General features: G+C 37.2%; 1 protein-coding gene across 2 annotated transcripts in view; it reads right to left on the reverse strand.

Moving 5' to 3' along the window:
• Nucleotides 1-17,439, reverse strand: part of UNC13C (unc-13 homolog C) — a 121,299-nt gene that overhangs the window by 24,377 nt on the left and 79,483 nt on the right. For both annotated transcript variants that reach the window (XM_058811814.1, XM_058811813.1), the window contains 5 exons: nucleotides 10,966-11,092; nucleotides 9,980-10,076; nucleotides 9,399-9,542; nucleotides 8,346-8,423; nucleotides 4,858-4,935 (listed from right to left, as the gene is read on the reverse strand). In XM_058811814.1, coding sequence (XP_058667797.1) covers nucleotides 4,858-4,935; nucleotides 8,346-8,423; nucleotides 9,399-9,542; nucleotides 9,980-10,076; nucleotides 10,966-11,092 — 524 coding nt within the window. The remainder of the gene's footprint in view (nucleotides 1-4,857; nucleotides 4,936-8,345; nucleotides 8,424-9,398; nucleotides 9,543-9,979; nucleotides 10,077-10,965; nucleotides 11,093-17,439) is intronic.

Raw genomic sequence — 17,439 nt, forward strand, 5'->3', positions numbered from 1 at the left:
CACATTAAACATGATACATGTCAAGGAAAACAAAATACCAGGCAAGCAGAAGACTCAAAATTTCTTAGCAGATCATGCACAAACCAGAGAATCACCTTGTTACCAGGCCTATAGAGGTCAATGTAGTTACTTTCTATCAGAGGTTGTGGTCATAACCAGAAAACACAATGTATCTGCTAAATTCACCTGGAATTGAACTTAGTCCAGCCAAAATTGGACTGAATGCTAATGCCAGATTGTGGTTATTACACACATTATAGAAGGGTGCATGCAACTGTTAAAGATTTTAGAGGCTTTGTGCTCACAAATTGCATGAACAAGTTTGTGTGTGCACAGCTGGAGGCATCTGGCAGGCCCCCAGGCCTGTGTGCCCACATGCTCATGCCCGTGGATGAGGTGGCACGGGGAGGAGTGTTGTGACACAAAGAGGTATGCGGGCTGCCCGGGCAGGTGTGCCACACCTGGCCATGCTGGCATCACTGACAAGATGCCAGCAAGAGTTTGAATTGCTGCTTCTCTCTAGGTACTGGAAAATACGGTGATTTGGGTGTCTCACCAGAACTAAAATGTGCACTTTTCATTTTCTTAATCATGTGCCTTCTGTGTGCTAATGATTGTCCTCAGGCATCATCCAAATGTGCCAGAGCATGACCTCTTCTGTTTCCTGATATGGCAGAGCTAAGATGGAAGCATGGAAGTGAGAGGCAATGCTGATCAGCATCTGAGATGATGTCTGAGAGGGAGATACAGACATGAAAATGAAGTATTTATGGTATTGGTGACATCTCTTTTTCTCTTCAGGTCTCATTTACTTCACAGAGTTTGGTGAAGAAGGAATGAAATCTAACAAACTTCCCTGAACACATTTCAGGAAAATAAAAAGAAAAGGCTTTACTTGAGCCTGATTATTTGTGGAAGAAAAAACAACAAACCAACAGTAAATCTCAGCTATGAGTGTCATTAGTGTACCATATCCAATTTAAAAACAAAAGAGAAAAGACAACACATTTATCCCTTGGACAATTGTATTCTGGATTCCATTTACAGTTCCCAGCATGTGTGGAGTAGCTTTAAAATACGTTGGGGTAGGTTGGTCAGGTTTCAAAATTGGATTTTTTAAAGGAGCATGCTTATTTAATTAATAATGTGTAAATCATTCTTTTTAATAAATTCTTAATATTCTTGGCTTTTTGAGGCTCATATTTCTGTTATTTTAACATGTTCTTAAATAGCAGAATTAAGTTTTACCCACAAGGAAATATACTCATTATTTTGTTGGCACATCTGTTGATTATGCATTATCAAGAGATAATTAGAAATTTGACTTTTTCTGAATGCTACACAAAAACTGACAACACATTTGCTGAACAGCTGAAACAAGAAGAAATAGTTGAACATCATGATTTCCAAATTCTGCCTGTCTAAAACTGTGAAATTCTTTATACAGACAAGCCTTGGAAAACAGTTAAAAATCTGATGAATTTGGCTGCTTTCAATGTGTTAGATTGAGGTATTTCCTGCTGTAATTTAATGTGTGCTATGATGGACATAATCTTGTTAACTGCAAATTTGGTGGTGTTTCTGCAGCAAACTACAGAGATGTAAATTACTTTTGCATGAGTTAAATGGAATCTCTCTAATCTGAATCCCATTTATCTGCAAATTCACATGTCTAATGACTTATAGTTTCCTAATGGGACCACCTGGTTACTTCTGTTCAGAAAATAGTTTTACATATTTCTGTATATCTGGTGAAGATACAGCAAAGGTATTTAACAGCTCCATCACTTTAGGTCTTCTTTCTGTCTCTGACAGACATTCCCACAGCCTAGGGACAGTGAGATGTGAGATGTTTGGCTGCCACTGCTCTGAGTGCACTGGAGAGCACTTGGGCCTCTGTACAAGATGTAAAGGTGGACACTTCAGAACAATTCTGCTGAAGTCTGGTCCTCTGCCACCCCATCAGAGTCTTTAAGGCCACATATAGATTCCCACAGGGATTCCTAAGGTTTATATGTAAAGCTGGAACTGAATTTACTGGGAGTGGGAATATGATTTATCTACAGTTAATATAATACTGTCATACATAAACAACCTCCTTTTGCTTTACACCATTTTTTTTTGATCCTAATTACTGTAACTCATTTCTGCCATGTTCTGTCATCTGGTGTAAAGCAACACAAGCATTGGCTTCTCTTCTTTCTCTTTTATCAGCTTCCAGCTTGTCAGACATGAAAAAATATTTAGTGCAAATATATGCATTTCTTTTGGATGAAACAAAGAGGAGCTAAACCAAAATTCTATGATGATGATCTGTTACCCTGTTTTTGGACCTGATTTACAAAAAACCAAACAAACAGTGGATTGGATGCGCTTCACTACTCTTTCTTATGGCAGACTGTTCTCATTGATATGATTTGTAAGTACCCTCCTGCTTTGCTGCAGCAGAGAAGGACAGTTAATAAAGAAGCTCATCTTGTTCAGACTATTTTATTTTAATGATGGGGGATCTGAGAAACCAGTTTTTTCTCTATTTATAGAGTTCCCTGCCTGCAATGTGCAATAAGCCTTCTCTGAACAGAGGGACTGTTGCTTGATTGTGGTTATTTTGACTGCGCAGTTTGAAAGACATACTGCTCACAGTGTGACACTGAGGAGATTAACAGCATTTAATTTTTCTTAGAATTAGTTTTGCTTCTACTGAAATAGGTCTCATTATTTTGCTGAAAATCATCCGACTTTTATGCCCTCCACAAGTGAAATATTAAACTGTTTTTTCCCTTCAAGGAAACTGCTTACAGATTTTACTGCTGGCTTTGTTTCTTTAAGTACCAGTTCAATAAGCCAAATTGGCCATTAGCAGTTGTGCCTTTGGAATAGTGAGGGGAATAAGTATTCAAACTGGAGGACAAACATTTTAGTGGCATCTTGATATGGATGAAAAAAAATTGAATATGAATGTGCTTTCTTCAAGAAATTGCCTTAGAAGTCTGAATGTATTTTTAAGATCTTTTGTCTTAGATTGTGAATCAGAGATGCACTTAAGACACCTAGTGAAAGGATTATAGAAAATATATCCAAATTGTCTCCGTGGGTTGCATGTCGCACCATATTTGTAGGAAATTCTGCTTTGATACTGTAACAACCTTAATAATTCATCCTCATTAACATCAAAAGGAAACCAAAAAGGATGAGAAGTCATAAGAACTTTTGAAAGAAAGTTGCTATGAAAAATTCCTATTTTTAAAAATATTATTATATAAGGCATTAGGAGCAAATGAAAAACTAATATTTTCTTGGGGAAAATGGGACATTTCTTGGGGAAAATGGGAATATTTCAAGCAAATATTCTGGTTGAAAATAATTTTATAGAAATAGATATAAAATGTGACTCAGCTTTCCTCTGCCCTTGTCATTATCCTGTTTTATAGTCATTTACGTGTTTTCATGAATCATGACATTAAAAATTAAGTTTGGATCCAAGACCTAATACAAAAGTACTTTGCACAGAATATAAAAGCTTGGAGGACATGATTACTTGTAATATTCAGAGAGGGAAAAGGGTATAATAGGAATCACAAAAACAGCCACTTCTGGATGATGAATATCTCTTTTCAAAGTTTGGTAGGAAATTTGCACTGACAAGGCTGCAGAAGTTTCTTCCCTGTTATCTGGAGCAGCTTCAAGGAGCTGGTCCTGGCTCAGCAGACCCTCCACAGCCTGGAATGACTCTGTGGGTGCGTCTGGAGACTTCAGTTCCTTGTGTGGCATAGGGGACCCATCTCACCTCTGCAGGGTCCCACTGTGGATGTGGAAATATGAAATGCTGTGTTTTCCAGTTTTCTCCATATAGTGTGGCCACGTTAGATCAAAGTTTTGGGAATCTATCAAGCTACAGCCTCAAGAAGAAAAAGGATGATATATGCATAACTTATTTTTTAAAGTCAGCTACTGATAAAATGGGTAGGATATTCATGTTCTAAACAATGCTTCTCAACAAGTAGACAGGACTTTTTCTATGCCTATGAAGATATGTTAATTTCTTCATCATGTTTCAGAACAGCAAAAGACTACAGCCTGGAAGGTACTGAAGCACTGTCTATGTCCTTTTGCTGTTGGAAAAGGACTTCAGGCTCTTTTAAATCTTCTGAAATGAAAAAGGGGGTAAAGCTGTGGATGTTTTGAACTGTTGAGTAACAGATTTTGGTGAAATGGTATCTTGAATACAAGCAGGCCCTCAGGTACTGAAAAGTGCACTTAAAATGTTTTATAGATTTTTTAAAACTCTGAAAGTGGCTGCATAGTAAAACTTCAGTTTAGTGTCAACTAAATGCCCAAGCATAGCTCTTTTTGATTTTAGATCATAGGGAATTACACAGATGCATCAATGGAAATAAGTAGAAAATGTGACTGTTGTTAGCCTTAGAAAATATGGTCAGGAATAATAAAAGATGCTTACTATCACAAACCTCATAAGAGAATCTCTCTCCTTCTTTCTTCTGCTCAGTGGATTGCAAGTCAAAGGCATTAGACAAAGACAATGACACATTACAGACAAAACGTACCAATACATAAAAAGCAAAGTATAGTCCAATACAAACATTGAAATAAAGCTGGCACTACAGATTGCAACACAAAACACCCAGTGCTGATAAAACATTACAGATCATTAGCATGTGTCTGTGAAATAGTTATGTCATTCCAGTATTGTCAGGACAGTAAATAGGTCTTGTAGACTTTTTTTAAAGCATTTTGATTTTCTTTGCAAGTAGAAGTGAAAGCTTTGACTGGGTTGCAAACATGGTGCTAATGATCTCTTAGGAGCTTTGAAAGAACCAGGAAACAGGTATGACTCACCTCCTTCCCTCCCATGGACTCAAACATTTTCTCAAGCTGGACTCTTAATTGCTGAATGTTGTTCATCAAGATACAGGCCTACAGAGAGAGATCAAATGTGAGAGTGTGCACAACCAATTCTTCAGCAGCCCTACGTTCATAGAATTATAGAAACATTAAGGTTGGAAAAGATTTCTAAGCCCACTTTCACTGATACAGCTGTGTTTTTCAGAGGAACTTCTGTCCACTGCTGCCTCTCCTTCCCCTTTCACTGACCCTTCTCTTTGCCTGCTCAGCCTGTCACTGCCCACTAAGGGCACTGCTGCCCCACAGGGAACTGGATTCCATCTCCCTGTCACCTGGACAGGTTCCAGATCCCAGAATTTCACATCCTGCGCAATCCCAGGTAATTTCTAGTCATACCTAGTACAGTTACATCTGGTGGATTAATGCAAGTAGAACGTCATCATCCCATGGAGAGCAGAGGCAACAACGATCTAAGTGCTTTGGCAGGGACTGCAGGAAAGGCGTTGCCACACTGCTTGCTAGCCCCAGTCTCTGCAGAAAACTGTGACAACACTGTAACCCAGCTAATGGCTGATGCTTAAGTATTTGAATAAATCAAGAGGCAGTTCTGTTAATAACAGAATGATATTTTAGAAATCTGCATTTTTGCATTACTTGAAAAGCTGATGAATAAACTAGGTAATAGAACTCTGTAATCATATTATTTTAGTCTAGAAGTGTTGCTGTTTAAGCTAAATTTTTGAAGGCAGAACACTGTGCAAGATGGCCACTGTGCAAAAGACAGCAATTTCTGTGTTCATATAAGGTTAAAAGTAAGACATCAGTAAAAATAAGGAGCTAGTTATAAAAATAATGGAAGAAAGAATCTATTACTAGACTCTTGTGTACTTACATAACTTTATATGATGGTTTGCTATGGTGCAGATGAAGCAATCAGACAATACTTACCAAAAGAATTGTAGCTGGCCAAGGCCAATGTGTTCTAGTGTGTGACTGGACTAATTTAGACACTAAGGAAATGCATTTCAATAAGACATGTATACTTTTTTTTCAGTCAACAAGATGGTGATGGAATTATTACAATGATTGATACTCATTTGTACCTTTCTAGTTAATAGCATGTTCCAATGTAGAGCTGAAGCATGATGGGCTCAATAACATGATTTAGCTTTAATTATTAATACATTACTGTCATAGGAATTTGGTGTCAGAGTCCTTCTCAACTGAAGAAGAAAAAGAAAAAAAGAGATTTGGTCTAACTTCTTACTACTTAGATTATTCCTTCCCAGTGAAGCGTGCTGCTCCTCCTCCTACAGAATGCAGCTGGCTTTGTGTAGCTGAAATGTCACCTCTTTGCTCAGCTCTTGAAAAATCCACAAACCCCCGTTCTACTTGTTTGTCTACCTTCCATTAATTTACAATCACTAAGATTGTATCCTCCTTTCCTGTACTATCTCCTGACTTCTAACAAAGGAATTATTTTGGAAATTATCTGCAATATCACAAATCAGTAATTATGAGAAATATGATTTGTGATGGGGGTATAAGTAGCTGAATATAACATCTTGTTCCTTTTGTTCCAAACAAATGCAACTACCTTTGGCAATACACTGGAGCTATGAGAGAAACACTTGACAGAAAAGCAGTTTCAAAGTTTGCTTTGAGGCTGGCTCAGGTGGCTCTTTCAGAGCCTAATCCTACCTTGGCTCAGTGAAAAATTTGCTATTGTTGTCAGGTAAAGAACATTACTTAAAAACATTCTCATTGTATTTCATTATCTCCTACCCTTCAGAATGGCCTGTGCAGCAGTTTACAGGAATCGGACAGATGCAACAACAGGAAAAAAAGGATGGCAGGTACAATAGCATAACCCATATTTGTTTGTAAATGCTGACAGGAGGTGGAAGATAAGAGGCTGTTTATACATTAGATAAATACCTTTATGAAAAGCATCTTTGATATGCTTTTATTTGAACAGTTTATATGCACATTTTGTAGTGTTTAGTTAGATTACTACAAGTATTAACTTGAAAAAGAATGCCAAATCTAATTTGAATAATAAAAAGTATTCATTTTAATCTCTTCTATTAACTGTATTGCAGAGGAACATTTATTGTAGCTGGAATTACCAGATCAAATGGATTTTTATTAAGATAAAAGTATGTAAGGCAAATTCTGTTAAAAAAAGTTATGTCCATCAAAGGCCTTTGATACAATACTTTATACCTGTTCTAGTGGAAAGTGTCTCTGCTCACAACAGAGGGGTGGAAGGAGATGATCTTTAAGGTCCCTTCCAACCCAAGACACTATTTAATTCATAATGAGATTAATTTCATCTAAAGCCTTAATAAAGATAGGTATTTGAGAATGACTTCAGAAATTATTCACTCTAATAATTAAAACCTCCCACTGGATAGGCCAAAAGACTGCACAAACAGACTTGACTATTCAGTGCTTTATTCGAACTCATTTCTTCATGAAAGCAATGAGCTTTACTTAATATTACCATTAAATTCATAGGAACTCTCAATATTTGATATTTAGCTGCAGTAGATGTCTTTCTAAATCCTATTATTGTGTGTATGTTGGTGACCTGTAGACCATGACACTGGCCCTAACTATACAGAGCACTGGCAGATGTCATGGCCAGGATGTGACACAAGGACCAGGAGATCTGAGACGGGCTGAGGGCTGTACCATTGGAGGTGAACAGTGTGAGGATGGGGCTGCAGTTATTGATCCAGCTGTAGATTGGTACAGCTGAACAAAACACTACCAAATACAACAGACATACTGCTAAAAGCTGCCTGCCATGGGAGAACTAGCTTTGATTGAATATCAATAACATTGAAAAGCCAGTTCCCAAGAATACTTTTCCTTGGTTTTGTTAAAGTATTGAAAAAGTTTCCATTTGCTCAACTACATCTTTAGTGTCCATTTCTCATTTATTTCTGAGTCCATGGCAATCTGGTCCTTCATTAGGGACTCCCTTGTAAGCAGTGAGGCAACAAACAGCACAAATTTTCTCCTCCCCTCTGCAGGGCTAATGTACAGTGAGCAGCAGCAGCAGCAGAAACCCCTGCACACAGGGAATAGGGAGCTTAGAAATTCTCCTGTGCACAAACTGATACAGAGAGGCAATGCCAAGTGAAAACCCTAAACAAAGACCTTGACTTCTGTCTGAGAAACAAGATGAAGATACATTCACCATGTTCACCACAGTATTAGGGTGTTATCCACTGCACGTCTGTAGCCACGTTGTAGTTGTTTTATAACTTTAATACTGAAATTATTAACTAGGATTCTTAACTAATTTTACTTATTGCAGCTTTTTACACCTCACAGTAAGCAGCTAGGAAAACATGCTGACCTCCCTCCATTCATGTTTTTTCATATAAAGAAGTGACTTAATTTTCAAAAAGTACAGTAAGTCATTTAAAGGCAATTTCTGAGGCAGAAAAAAGCCACAGCTTCTTACTCACCACATTTTCTTTATCACAATAGGAGCTGAAGTAACTTGAAATAATTGCAGCATACTGAACAAGTACTTTGTTGATAGTCTAGAAGAGGAGAAGAGTCTTTTAAATCGTGAATTTCATAATGTAAACCGAAAATAATAAAAAAAAAGGTTTGTATAAATGATAGGTTTTACAGGTGCTTGCACACATAGTGTATTATATTTTTTAGATATAATATAAACAATCCTGTGAGCACATTTTCAATCCCTGCACAGCAGATGGTGCGTAGATCTAATTGTAAAGCAATCTTCAATAGCAGAGATAGTTTAATTTTAGCACTACTGTTTTTGAGAAGCACTGAGAACTCCTCTCCTTGCAATGTACTACATAATTAATGGAACAGTAGCAAGCTCAAAAACTCCTCCAGGGTGACAATACGTAGACTAGAAATATAATGGAAATGTAAGACAAAAGGAGCACTGTTCAAAGCCTGGCAATATGAGTTACCTTACAATAATCATGTAAATAAGAACCCTGCAAATGGAGAATTGCTGCAATGAAAGAACAGAATTAAATGTAAATGTGAACTTTTCTGAAGCCAGCAGGACTATAATGGAAATTCAGAGCTTGTGAGGAAATGTAACTATCCAAATAGAAAGCTGGCAGAGTTGAGTTTATCAAGCGGCAGGTGAATAACTACCACATCAAGACTTCAAACAAAAATATTTTATTGCCATACCTTGACTTTTTCCTTCACTTGCACTGCATAATTAGCTAATTGCATTTCACTGAATGGAACTGCAATTGGTTCTTAGCAAGATAACAATGCATACATATGTGTATAAAATACATAAACGTGAAATCTCAGAGAGGATAGAACTTCTCAAACTGGTAAACCATTTTGACAAAGTAGACAAAACCCAGCCTTAAGCCACAGACAGCATGTCTTTCTTAGGATCCCAATCAGGCAGAAAACACTGATTCTAAAAAGCATTGGAATCCCTTAGCTTTTAGGTACATGGCAACTCAGTGTCATTCTCTCTGAAGCTTAGTTGAGATGCATTGACTTTAATGTACCTTTGCAAATCTTCTCATTAAATGAGATAGTGCTTCTGGATTAGGACACTCCAATTTCCTAATAATCTCAAAGCTTTGATTGAGTTGTGTGAAGACATCAACCACAGAGCAGGAGAAAAGGGCATGATCTGATGTTTGCTGAAACTAGAGAGGAACATTCAAATGTTAATATTTGTTCAGAGATCAAAAATGCATTCATTGATTCTTATACTTGAAATTCATCCTAGAGTCATAAAAAGTAATAAAGGAAAAAAGAAGTCTCCCTGGTGATACTAAGAAATGTGTTTTTTTTCTTTTCTGATACTTTTGAATCTTTTGAAAATAAAACAAGAATTTTCTTTCATGACATCATTATCACATCATAGGTTAATGAAATGATACCATGGAATGAATTCTGTGGGGATTTAGGCAGAGGGAATTAGAGGGAACTAGAACAGGAATTTCTCTACAAGGTATCTTCCAAAAGTTGTTATCTCTTGAAGTCTAAGAAAAATGTTGTGGGACCAAATGTACTTCTGGTTTTGTAATAATATATGTATTGATATTTTATTTATTCATTTCTTTAAAAAGTAAGGGCTCACCCCATCCTTTTTGTCTCTTTCTAGTGCTCCATGGAGAAATTCCATTGAGACATCCTCATTTTCATCCAGCCACTGTATGACAAATGGTTCAAACCACCTGAAAATTAAAAGCAATTTTGTAAAGTAAAGTAGGTAGATTTCATAAAGAGGAGAAATCTTATAATACCCAGCAGTTCAGCACCTTGTGTTTTCAGGTATGCTGTAATTGCTAAAGACTTCAACAACTCTGGAAAAATTTTTGTCACCAAAATGTTGCAGCTACCAAAAGGCTTTTCAGGCTTAAGTTTCACAATACTCTCACTGGTGTACCCTGGTGATATAAAATTAGGAGTAGCCAATTCTCTACCAGTGAAGCATGGTAGGTATGCACCTTCTATCAATATTGGCTCTTTGGTAACATTTATTTTTATTTGCATATAAAATAACTTGTATATAACTTTGTTTTAGTAAAAGTCAGGTATTTAAACCATCTCAGTAAACCAGCAGACTTGCAGAAGATTAAGGATAGCTCGGATACAAGGACAGGACTGAATATATTTATTGCAGGGAGACAGGTGAAAACAAAACCAGTAGCTGAGTATAACCTGACCCATTAAGAATTACTTCAGTAGAGTATCCTGTTAGCATTACAGCTTTATCCAAATTTGGTTATAAAACAAATGCAAAATCACTTTCCTCAGACATTTTCCCACCAAAGCATTTTGTCTTTTTGTCATCTCTAAAGACCTGGAGTTACAACAACTGTAGAAACCTATGAAATAGCTAATTGCACATTTAACACCTGGACCCTTTCACTTGATAGAATGAAGAATTAAAGAGAAGGAAGTGCAAAACGTATCTTGCACAAACCTGAGCATAAATATTTGACCAAAATAAACGCTGCATGAAGCCCTGAGATCTTGCACAAACCTGAGCATAAATATTTGACCAAAATAAACCCTGCATGAAGCCCAGCCTCATAGAAGCCTCCCCAAAACAGCACTTACAGAGAGTATTCAGGCACTGCATCCTTGAAAGCAGAGAGCTCTCGCACATATTCATTATAAAACCATTTCACTTTGAAGTGCAAATTCATATAATCTGTGCTTTTGCATAATCGCTGCTTTTCATGTTCTGTAATAGAAGGAGTGGAAATAAAAGCACTTAATAGCATTCTAACAGTAAATAACATTCTTGAGCCTCAGTGCACTGCTGACATAATAACACAGGACTCGCATTTTAAAGCATAATTGGTTTGATTTTTGTCGATATAGTAAGACCCAGCATTTCAATTTTCAGGATCTGAGTACCCTTAGGAAAAACAAAACAAACTAAAGACCAGTCCACAAATGAAGCTTCTCCCATCTCTTCACTGCAGTGAGAAAAACCCCACAAATTTGATGACTTCCCCTTCTTTAGATCCTTCTTAGGCTGTTACAAAATGGTTAGGAAGCTTTTGTGTGTCAAGCTAGAAAAGACAACCATAGCTGCGTAGTAGCCAGAGGAAGTAACAGCTATAAATGCCAGTCCTACAGGAATCTGTGAAAGCTGCATTTACCAGAGTTAAGAAAAAGAAAGAGGAGAAAACTCCACAGCTTTACAGGCATCTGATTTATGGCACAAGTTGAGAAGATGGTTTAACAGCGTTTTTGAAATTTTTCAAATGGACTTCACCTTCTCAGTGTCCTTGTGTTTTCCACATACTGAATATGCAGATGGAGGTGGGTGGCAGAAATCATGCAGCCACCTGTAACCACTTTCTGCATTTTTAAAGTCTGATTTAATTTTTTTTTAACAAATGTCCATCTTTCTTCCAGGATTTTGATCTTGTTTTAGCTTGTACCCTATGCTCTGCATTCTTCACCCAGCCACCGCAGACTTGGACAGCTCCATTCCTTCTCTCTTTATCCTTGCTCAAATCTTTCATTTCCTTCTCCCTCAGCATGAAACCAGGGATCCACAAGTTTTGGGCAGAATAATCATACCTTTGTTTACTGCTCACAGCTTCCTAAAATCTCCACAGATCTCATCTGTCTGAGATGTCATGTCACTTGCACATTCTTCCTTCCCTAAGCAAAAGAGTAATTTCTTTTCCCAGTTCCCTTAAAAAATGGCCTAATACAGGCACTCAGCAGGAATTATGCTCTTGTGTAAATATTGGGTATTAAGAAGTTACCAGTTTCAAACCTCCTTTTTGCTCCTTACTTCTGCTTGCTTTGCAACACAGCATTGTACAAATCTCATATATTTGGATGGGAACCTAATTTTCTGTAACAGCAGGAGCATCTCATCCTCTGTCATACACTTGAATGTAGCATTGGATTGTCTGTCAGTGAAAATGCACCGTGAATGACACATTCTGTGTTTTCACATCTAGCCAGTTACATTAGAAGGAAATGTTTAGTTTTATTATTATGCCAAATCAGCACTCCAGTAGCACACCATGCCATCCAACAAGTGTTTCAGATGTATTTTATTATTCAGTGAGTTACTAAGTTTTGTGCAAATCGACTTATAAAGTGCCCCTGTGGGCTTTTATTGCCTTTTTAGCATTGCAGTAGCATTTTCACCTTCACTGCCTTTCCATCACACTCAAGAAAAATCACTAAATCAGTTTCTGTCTAAATATTGCATTTATTCATGTTCATGCTACTTGAGAGTACTACAAACTCTCCCCAGAACAGTATCACTGTTACTAGCATTAAACAGGACCACAGAGAGAAAGATGTTGCCTTCTATCATGGTTCTGAGGAATCATTTTTTTTACGTAGAAGGTTTTTCATAAACTAGTACAGAAAGCTAGACATTTGCTCTATAAAAGCAAGGTCTTACAAGGTAGACCAGCCTTTCACTGACAAAAACGATGTTATTTCTATGAAATCCACTGCACATCTGCTGCTTAAGTCATTGTTATAAATCTGTCCTAGATTGCATCCCAAAAGAATGGAATTTCTGAAATGAATAGCACTTTTTTTCATTCAAGCTTTCAATAAATGGGTTGCTAGATCATACAATGTAACTTGAGAATGTTTGTTATAGTATCACAAACCAAAGAAATGCTTATTTCAATTTTAGAAATGAGCTACTGCCACTAATTGGCAAGCTTGTCCAGGAGGGTGCAACTTACACATACCAATCACTAATATTTTCTTTTTAAGGTTAAGATTTATAATACATTAAAAATGAGCACAAAAGTGATGCAGGAATAACTGAACTTTTTTCTGCAGGCTTTTATGCCTTGTAGAGAATATTTGAAGTCTTCAAGGATATTACTTGGAGAATACATATAAGTGAAAAATACATCCAGAATCCCTGACATGAATGTATGAGAACATCATCTGTTCTCTTTCAACAATGTCTGACCTATATGGTAGTATTTCTAAGTCAACATTTCTTAGAAATACTACCATATAGGTCAGACATTGTTGAAAGAGAACAGATGTATCTCAAAATTTACGCACAAATATATAGTATGTGAGCCTTCTGTCAAGTTTTGAAAATTTTCTACAAATCTATTTTCCATAATCAGCAAAGACTTCACAGGACATATGAGGTCCTGTGTATCCATGCATTTTACCTCTTCAGTTCATATAAACCAAAGGAGGGAGCAAACAGGTGCCCAGATGAGTCAGCAGTGACAGTTTTAACTGGATAATAGATGGGTTTATCCATGGCAACCATGGATTTTGGTTGCAAAGTGCAGCAACATCACTGTAGGTGTTCTGAATTTAGATCAGGACCAATAGATTGCTTCCTTAATTTCTGAACATCTTGCACAAGCTGATATAAATGTGAGCACAGGATAGCTGGATGCATTTTGGAAATCTGTGTCTATTTTCCTGGAGAGAAAGCTAGTGCCATTTTTCCCTATACAGACATATCCATTTTGAGCTTTCTGGAAGACAGATGTAGTAGCTGCACAATATAACTTTTTTTGAAAAACTCTACTCTTGCTTTGCAAAATTATTATCCTACAGAGTCAGTCTGGCACTAAACCTGCCAGTTGTGTGCAAATGTGCTCTCAGGAGAGATGATAACAGAAATACCTGACCATTCTCATAACTGATTCTAGGTAAGGAAATCTCCAGTATAGCAAACCTAATGCTGATAATGTTTTTTATTTTGTGCTGCTCCTTTTCTGACACATTCCTTATAGTGCAGCATATTTTTAATAGCATCTACTCATCTAATAAGTTTCATAAAGAGGTCATGTTCAGTTCCCATGCTGGCATATGCATATCACTGTGTCATGCATCAATGGAAAATATTGATAAGATTCTTGTAAACTGTAACATCTGTAAATTTAGTTGTGTGTATGGGGCACTTCAGCTACTTTTGGGAATTGCAGATCCAGCAAGTGTAACTTTTTTACATTGTTGATGCCACTTGGGGAAGGGGGGGAATATCTCCTTAGGGGTGATGCTGTAATGCACATGTGCTTTTACAACAGGAACTGTCACTGCAACCACACTGAAAACTGAATAGAATTGTTCCATCTCACTGCTACCAATCACAGAGATGGGAATCCCCTTCAGGAGACCTCCAGTAAGCAACAGCACTGAAGGAAAAGAGATAAAATCTGCTCCAATGTTATTTGTATTCTCAAGAATGAACAGAGATTGTTTTTAAAAGCTATTACAGGGAGTGCATTAATATATGGAAAAGAACTTGGTGTGTGATGCAATCAGCACAGCCCTGGTGATGCTGTATCAGGCATGTAATTTAATTGCAGGCAGCAGTTCTTTTAGAGAAAAATTTATAAAGAAACATAATAGGAAGGATTATAATCCAAGGTACTTTCCTCACAGGCCTAACCAAACAACAGTACTTTGGAATCATGCTTGGGTTTTTGTTCATTTTTCCAGCAATTGCTGAAGGAAGCTGGGAAGATTTTCTTAAAACAACAAATAAAAGTCATAATGATGACTCACTAAGCAGAAATATCTACATGACACTAAGGACATTATCATTTAACAAACTGGAATAGAATCTTGTTCACTACAGAATCCTTTTTTCTTTTTAACCTTGAGGTAATAACATCACTCTGAGTTTCCACGTAATTTTTGATATGTATTAGTTGCTAAAAAAGGAAAAAAGAGTAATCTAAAAACCTTCATAAAAGATGAACATGTTAAATATTCAGATAATCAAATTGATATTTTGTTCAACTCTGATTTTCCTTATTTGGGTACAAAAACTCAGAGCAATTTTTTTTCTACAGCAGTTTCTAAGCCAATATTTTTGTAAAAACATATAGTTAAGATGCCTGAAAGATTCTAATAATATGGTTTTAAAGTATATTTCAAATCTTTATGAACAATAACTTCAAGGAAATTAATCTGTAAAATTTAACAAATTGACTACATACACATAAATAGATTTTTCTAAAAAAAAACAAACGTGTACAATTTTCAGGCTTTATAAATAATGTTTCAGGGATTAATAACTACTATAAAGAATATCTAGGTGTAGTAAATTAATTTCATCACAACCAGCTTGTTTAACTGACATGCATTCTACTGCTCTAAAGTTTATTAAACAGAAATGGTTGAGACTGAGTATATGGGATTTGTGTTTGGATTAGCTGCAAATTTTCCCATCAAAACTCAGCTGTTATTCTCAAGCATTGTGACATAATTCCATATTATTTGCAATAATTACCTACCAATCTTTCTAGAGACTGCCAGCTGCTATCTATTTCTTCCAGAACTGCTGTTTCAGAAAACCTCCTATTTCCAAACTTGCAGTCATATAATTGGGAAGGGTAATTGGGAACATAAAACTGAGTACAGCTAGAGGAAGCAAAGCTCCAGTAAGGAATGATATGGATGGGGTATGCATTGGCATTCCTCCCTCTGAATCACTGTGGAAATGTTACACCGAATGATGCACCTCTGTTTTGGATAAAATCAGAAGTTAATGTTCAATGCACCTGATCCCAGTGCCATTTCCCCACAATACAGGAGCAGTTGCTATGCCACAGCCTCTTTTATGCTTATAGTGCTCTAGATTTAATCTCTATACTGCTGAAAGAAACCTGAAGCCTCTGGTTGTATGAATGCAACAGCATGCAGGCCACAAATGAAGAAAAAATTTAACTCATAGTTTGTCACCGATTTAGAAGAAAACATTACATTCCACTAGAATCTCATCCTAGGATTCTTGTACTTTGCTAAAGGCAATGGAAGTCACTGGGTATTAACTGAAATACACAGTAGAACACTAATTGATAATAATGTATAATTTACATTAATTTTTATAATGTGAAATACTACTGACCTTTCTGAAAGGGCTCTTTGTGTCAAGTTGAATATAATAAACCAAAACTTGAAAAACTTCTTTCATTCCCTCCTTTTTCGATTACATTTATCTCTAACCCCCCTCTAATGCTCCTTTAAAAAATATATTGTATCTTTCACAACAGACAATCTTTTCTCTGTATTTACTTGAAAATTTTTATCAAAATTTCTTTGGACAGTTCACAAACATAATGGACTGTACCTGGAACTTATCTGGGAGGTAATGAAGCTGTGCAACTGGGAAAATGAAGAAAAAAGAGACCAAGTACACTTATTAAGGCAAGATGCATAAATCAAGAAAGGCATTGTAGATCTTCTTCAAAGATTTCTTACTATGGAGTCATATTTCCTCCCTGGACAGAGGAGCTACTGGAGAGGGTCCAGTGGAGGCCACAAAGATGATGAGAGGTCTGGAACATCTCTCTTATGAAGAGAGATTTAGGACAGGAGCTGGGCCTGTTTAGTCTGGAGAAGGAAGGACTCAGGGGGGATCTCATTAATGCATATAAATGTCTCAATGAGGGCACCAAGAGAAGGGTGCTAGACTCTTTGTGGTGGTGCCCAGCAACAGGACAAGAAGCAATGGCAATAAAACACAAGAAGTTCCATCTCAGTGTGAGGAAGAACTTTCCATTAAGGGCAGCAGAGCACTGGAACAGCTCCCAGGCAGGTCATGGAGTCTCCCTCTCTGGAGACATTCCAAACCCTCCTGGAAACATTCCTGCTCCAGGTGACCCTGCCTTGACAGAGGGGTTAGACTGGATGATCTCCACAGATGCTGGCCAACCCTGGAAATTCTGTGATTCTGTGACAGAGATCAGGGAAAGAAGACAGGCTGTCATATTCTGAAAGGTGAGGAAGAATGCTCACTGTTCCTTTTTTGTCTTTTTGCCTGCAGTGGAAGCTGCTAATCAATCCCTGCGTTGCTGCAGTGCACTGTAAAAGCTGATGTGACATTGCCCTTTACATTCAAGGAGAAGCTCTCCACGCAGGAGGCCGTGTGCTCAGTGCTCTGCTTTGCCTGACATTTCACAGCAGGTGCAGCAGAGCTCGGTGTCAGAAAAGGCAGAGATGTACATGGTTCCTTGGGAGAGATAAATGTCTCATGGGAACTTCAAGGGCATCAAACACCAATTTCATATACTACTTAAGAGATGCAACACGTAATATCACGAACGATGT

The sequence above is a fragment of the Ammospiza caudacuta genome, chromosome 10 (assembly GCF_027887145.1).
Source record: "Ammospiza caudacuta isolate bAmmCau1 chromosome 10, bAmmCau1.pri, whole genome shotgun sequence".
NCBI lineage: Eukaryota > Metazoa > Chordata > Aves > Passeriformes > Passerellidae > Ammospiza > Ammospiza caudacuta.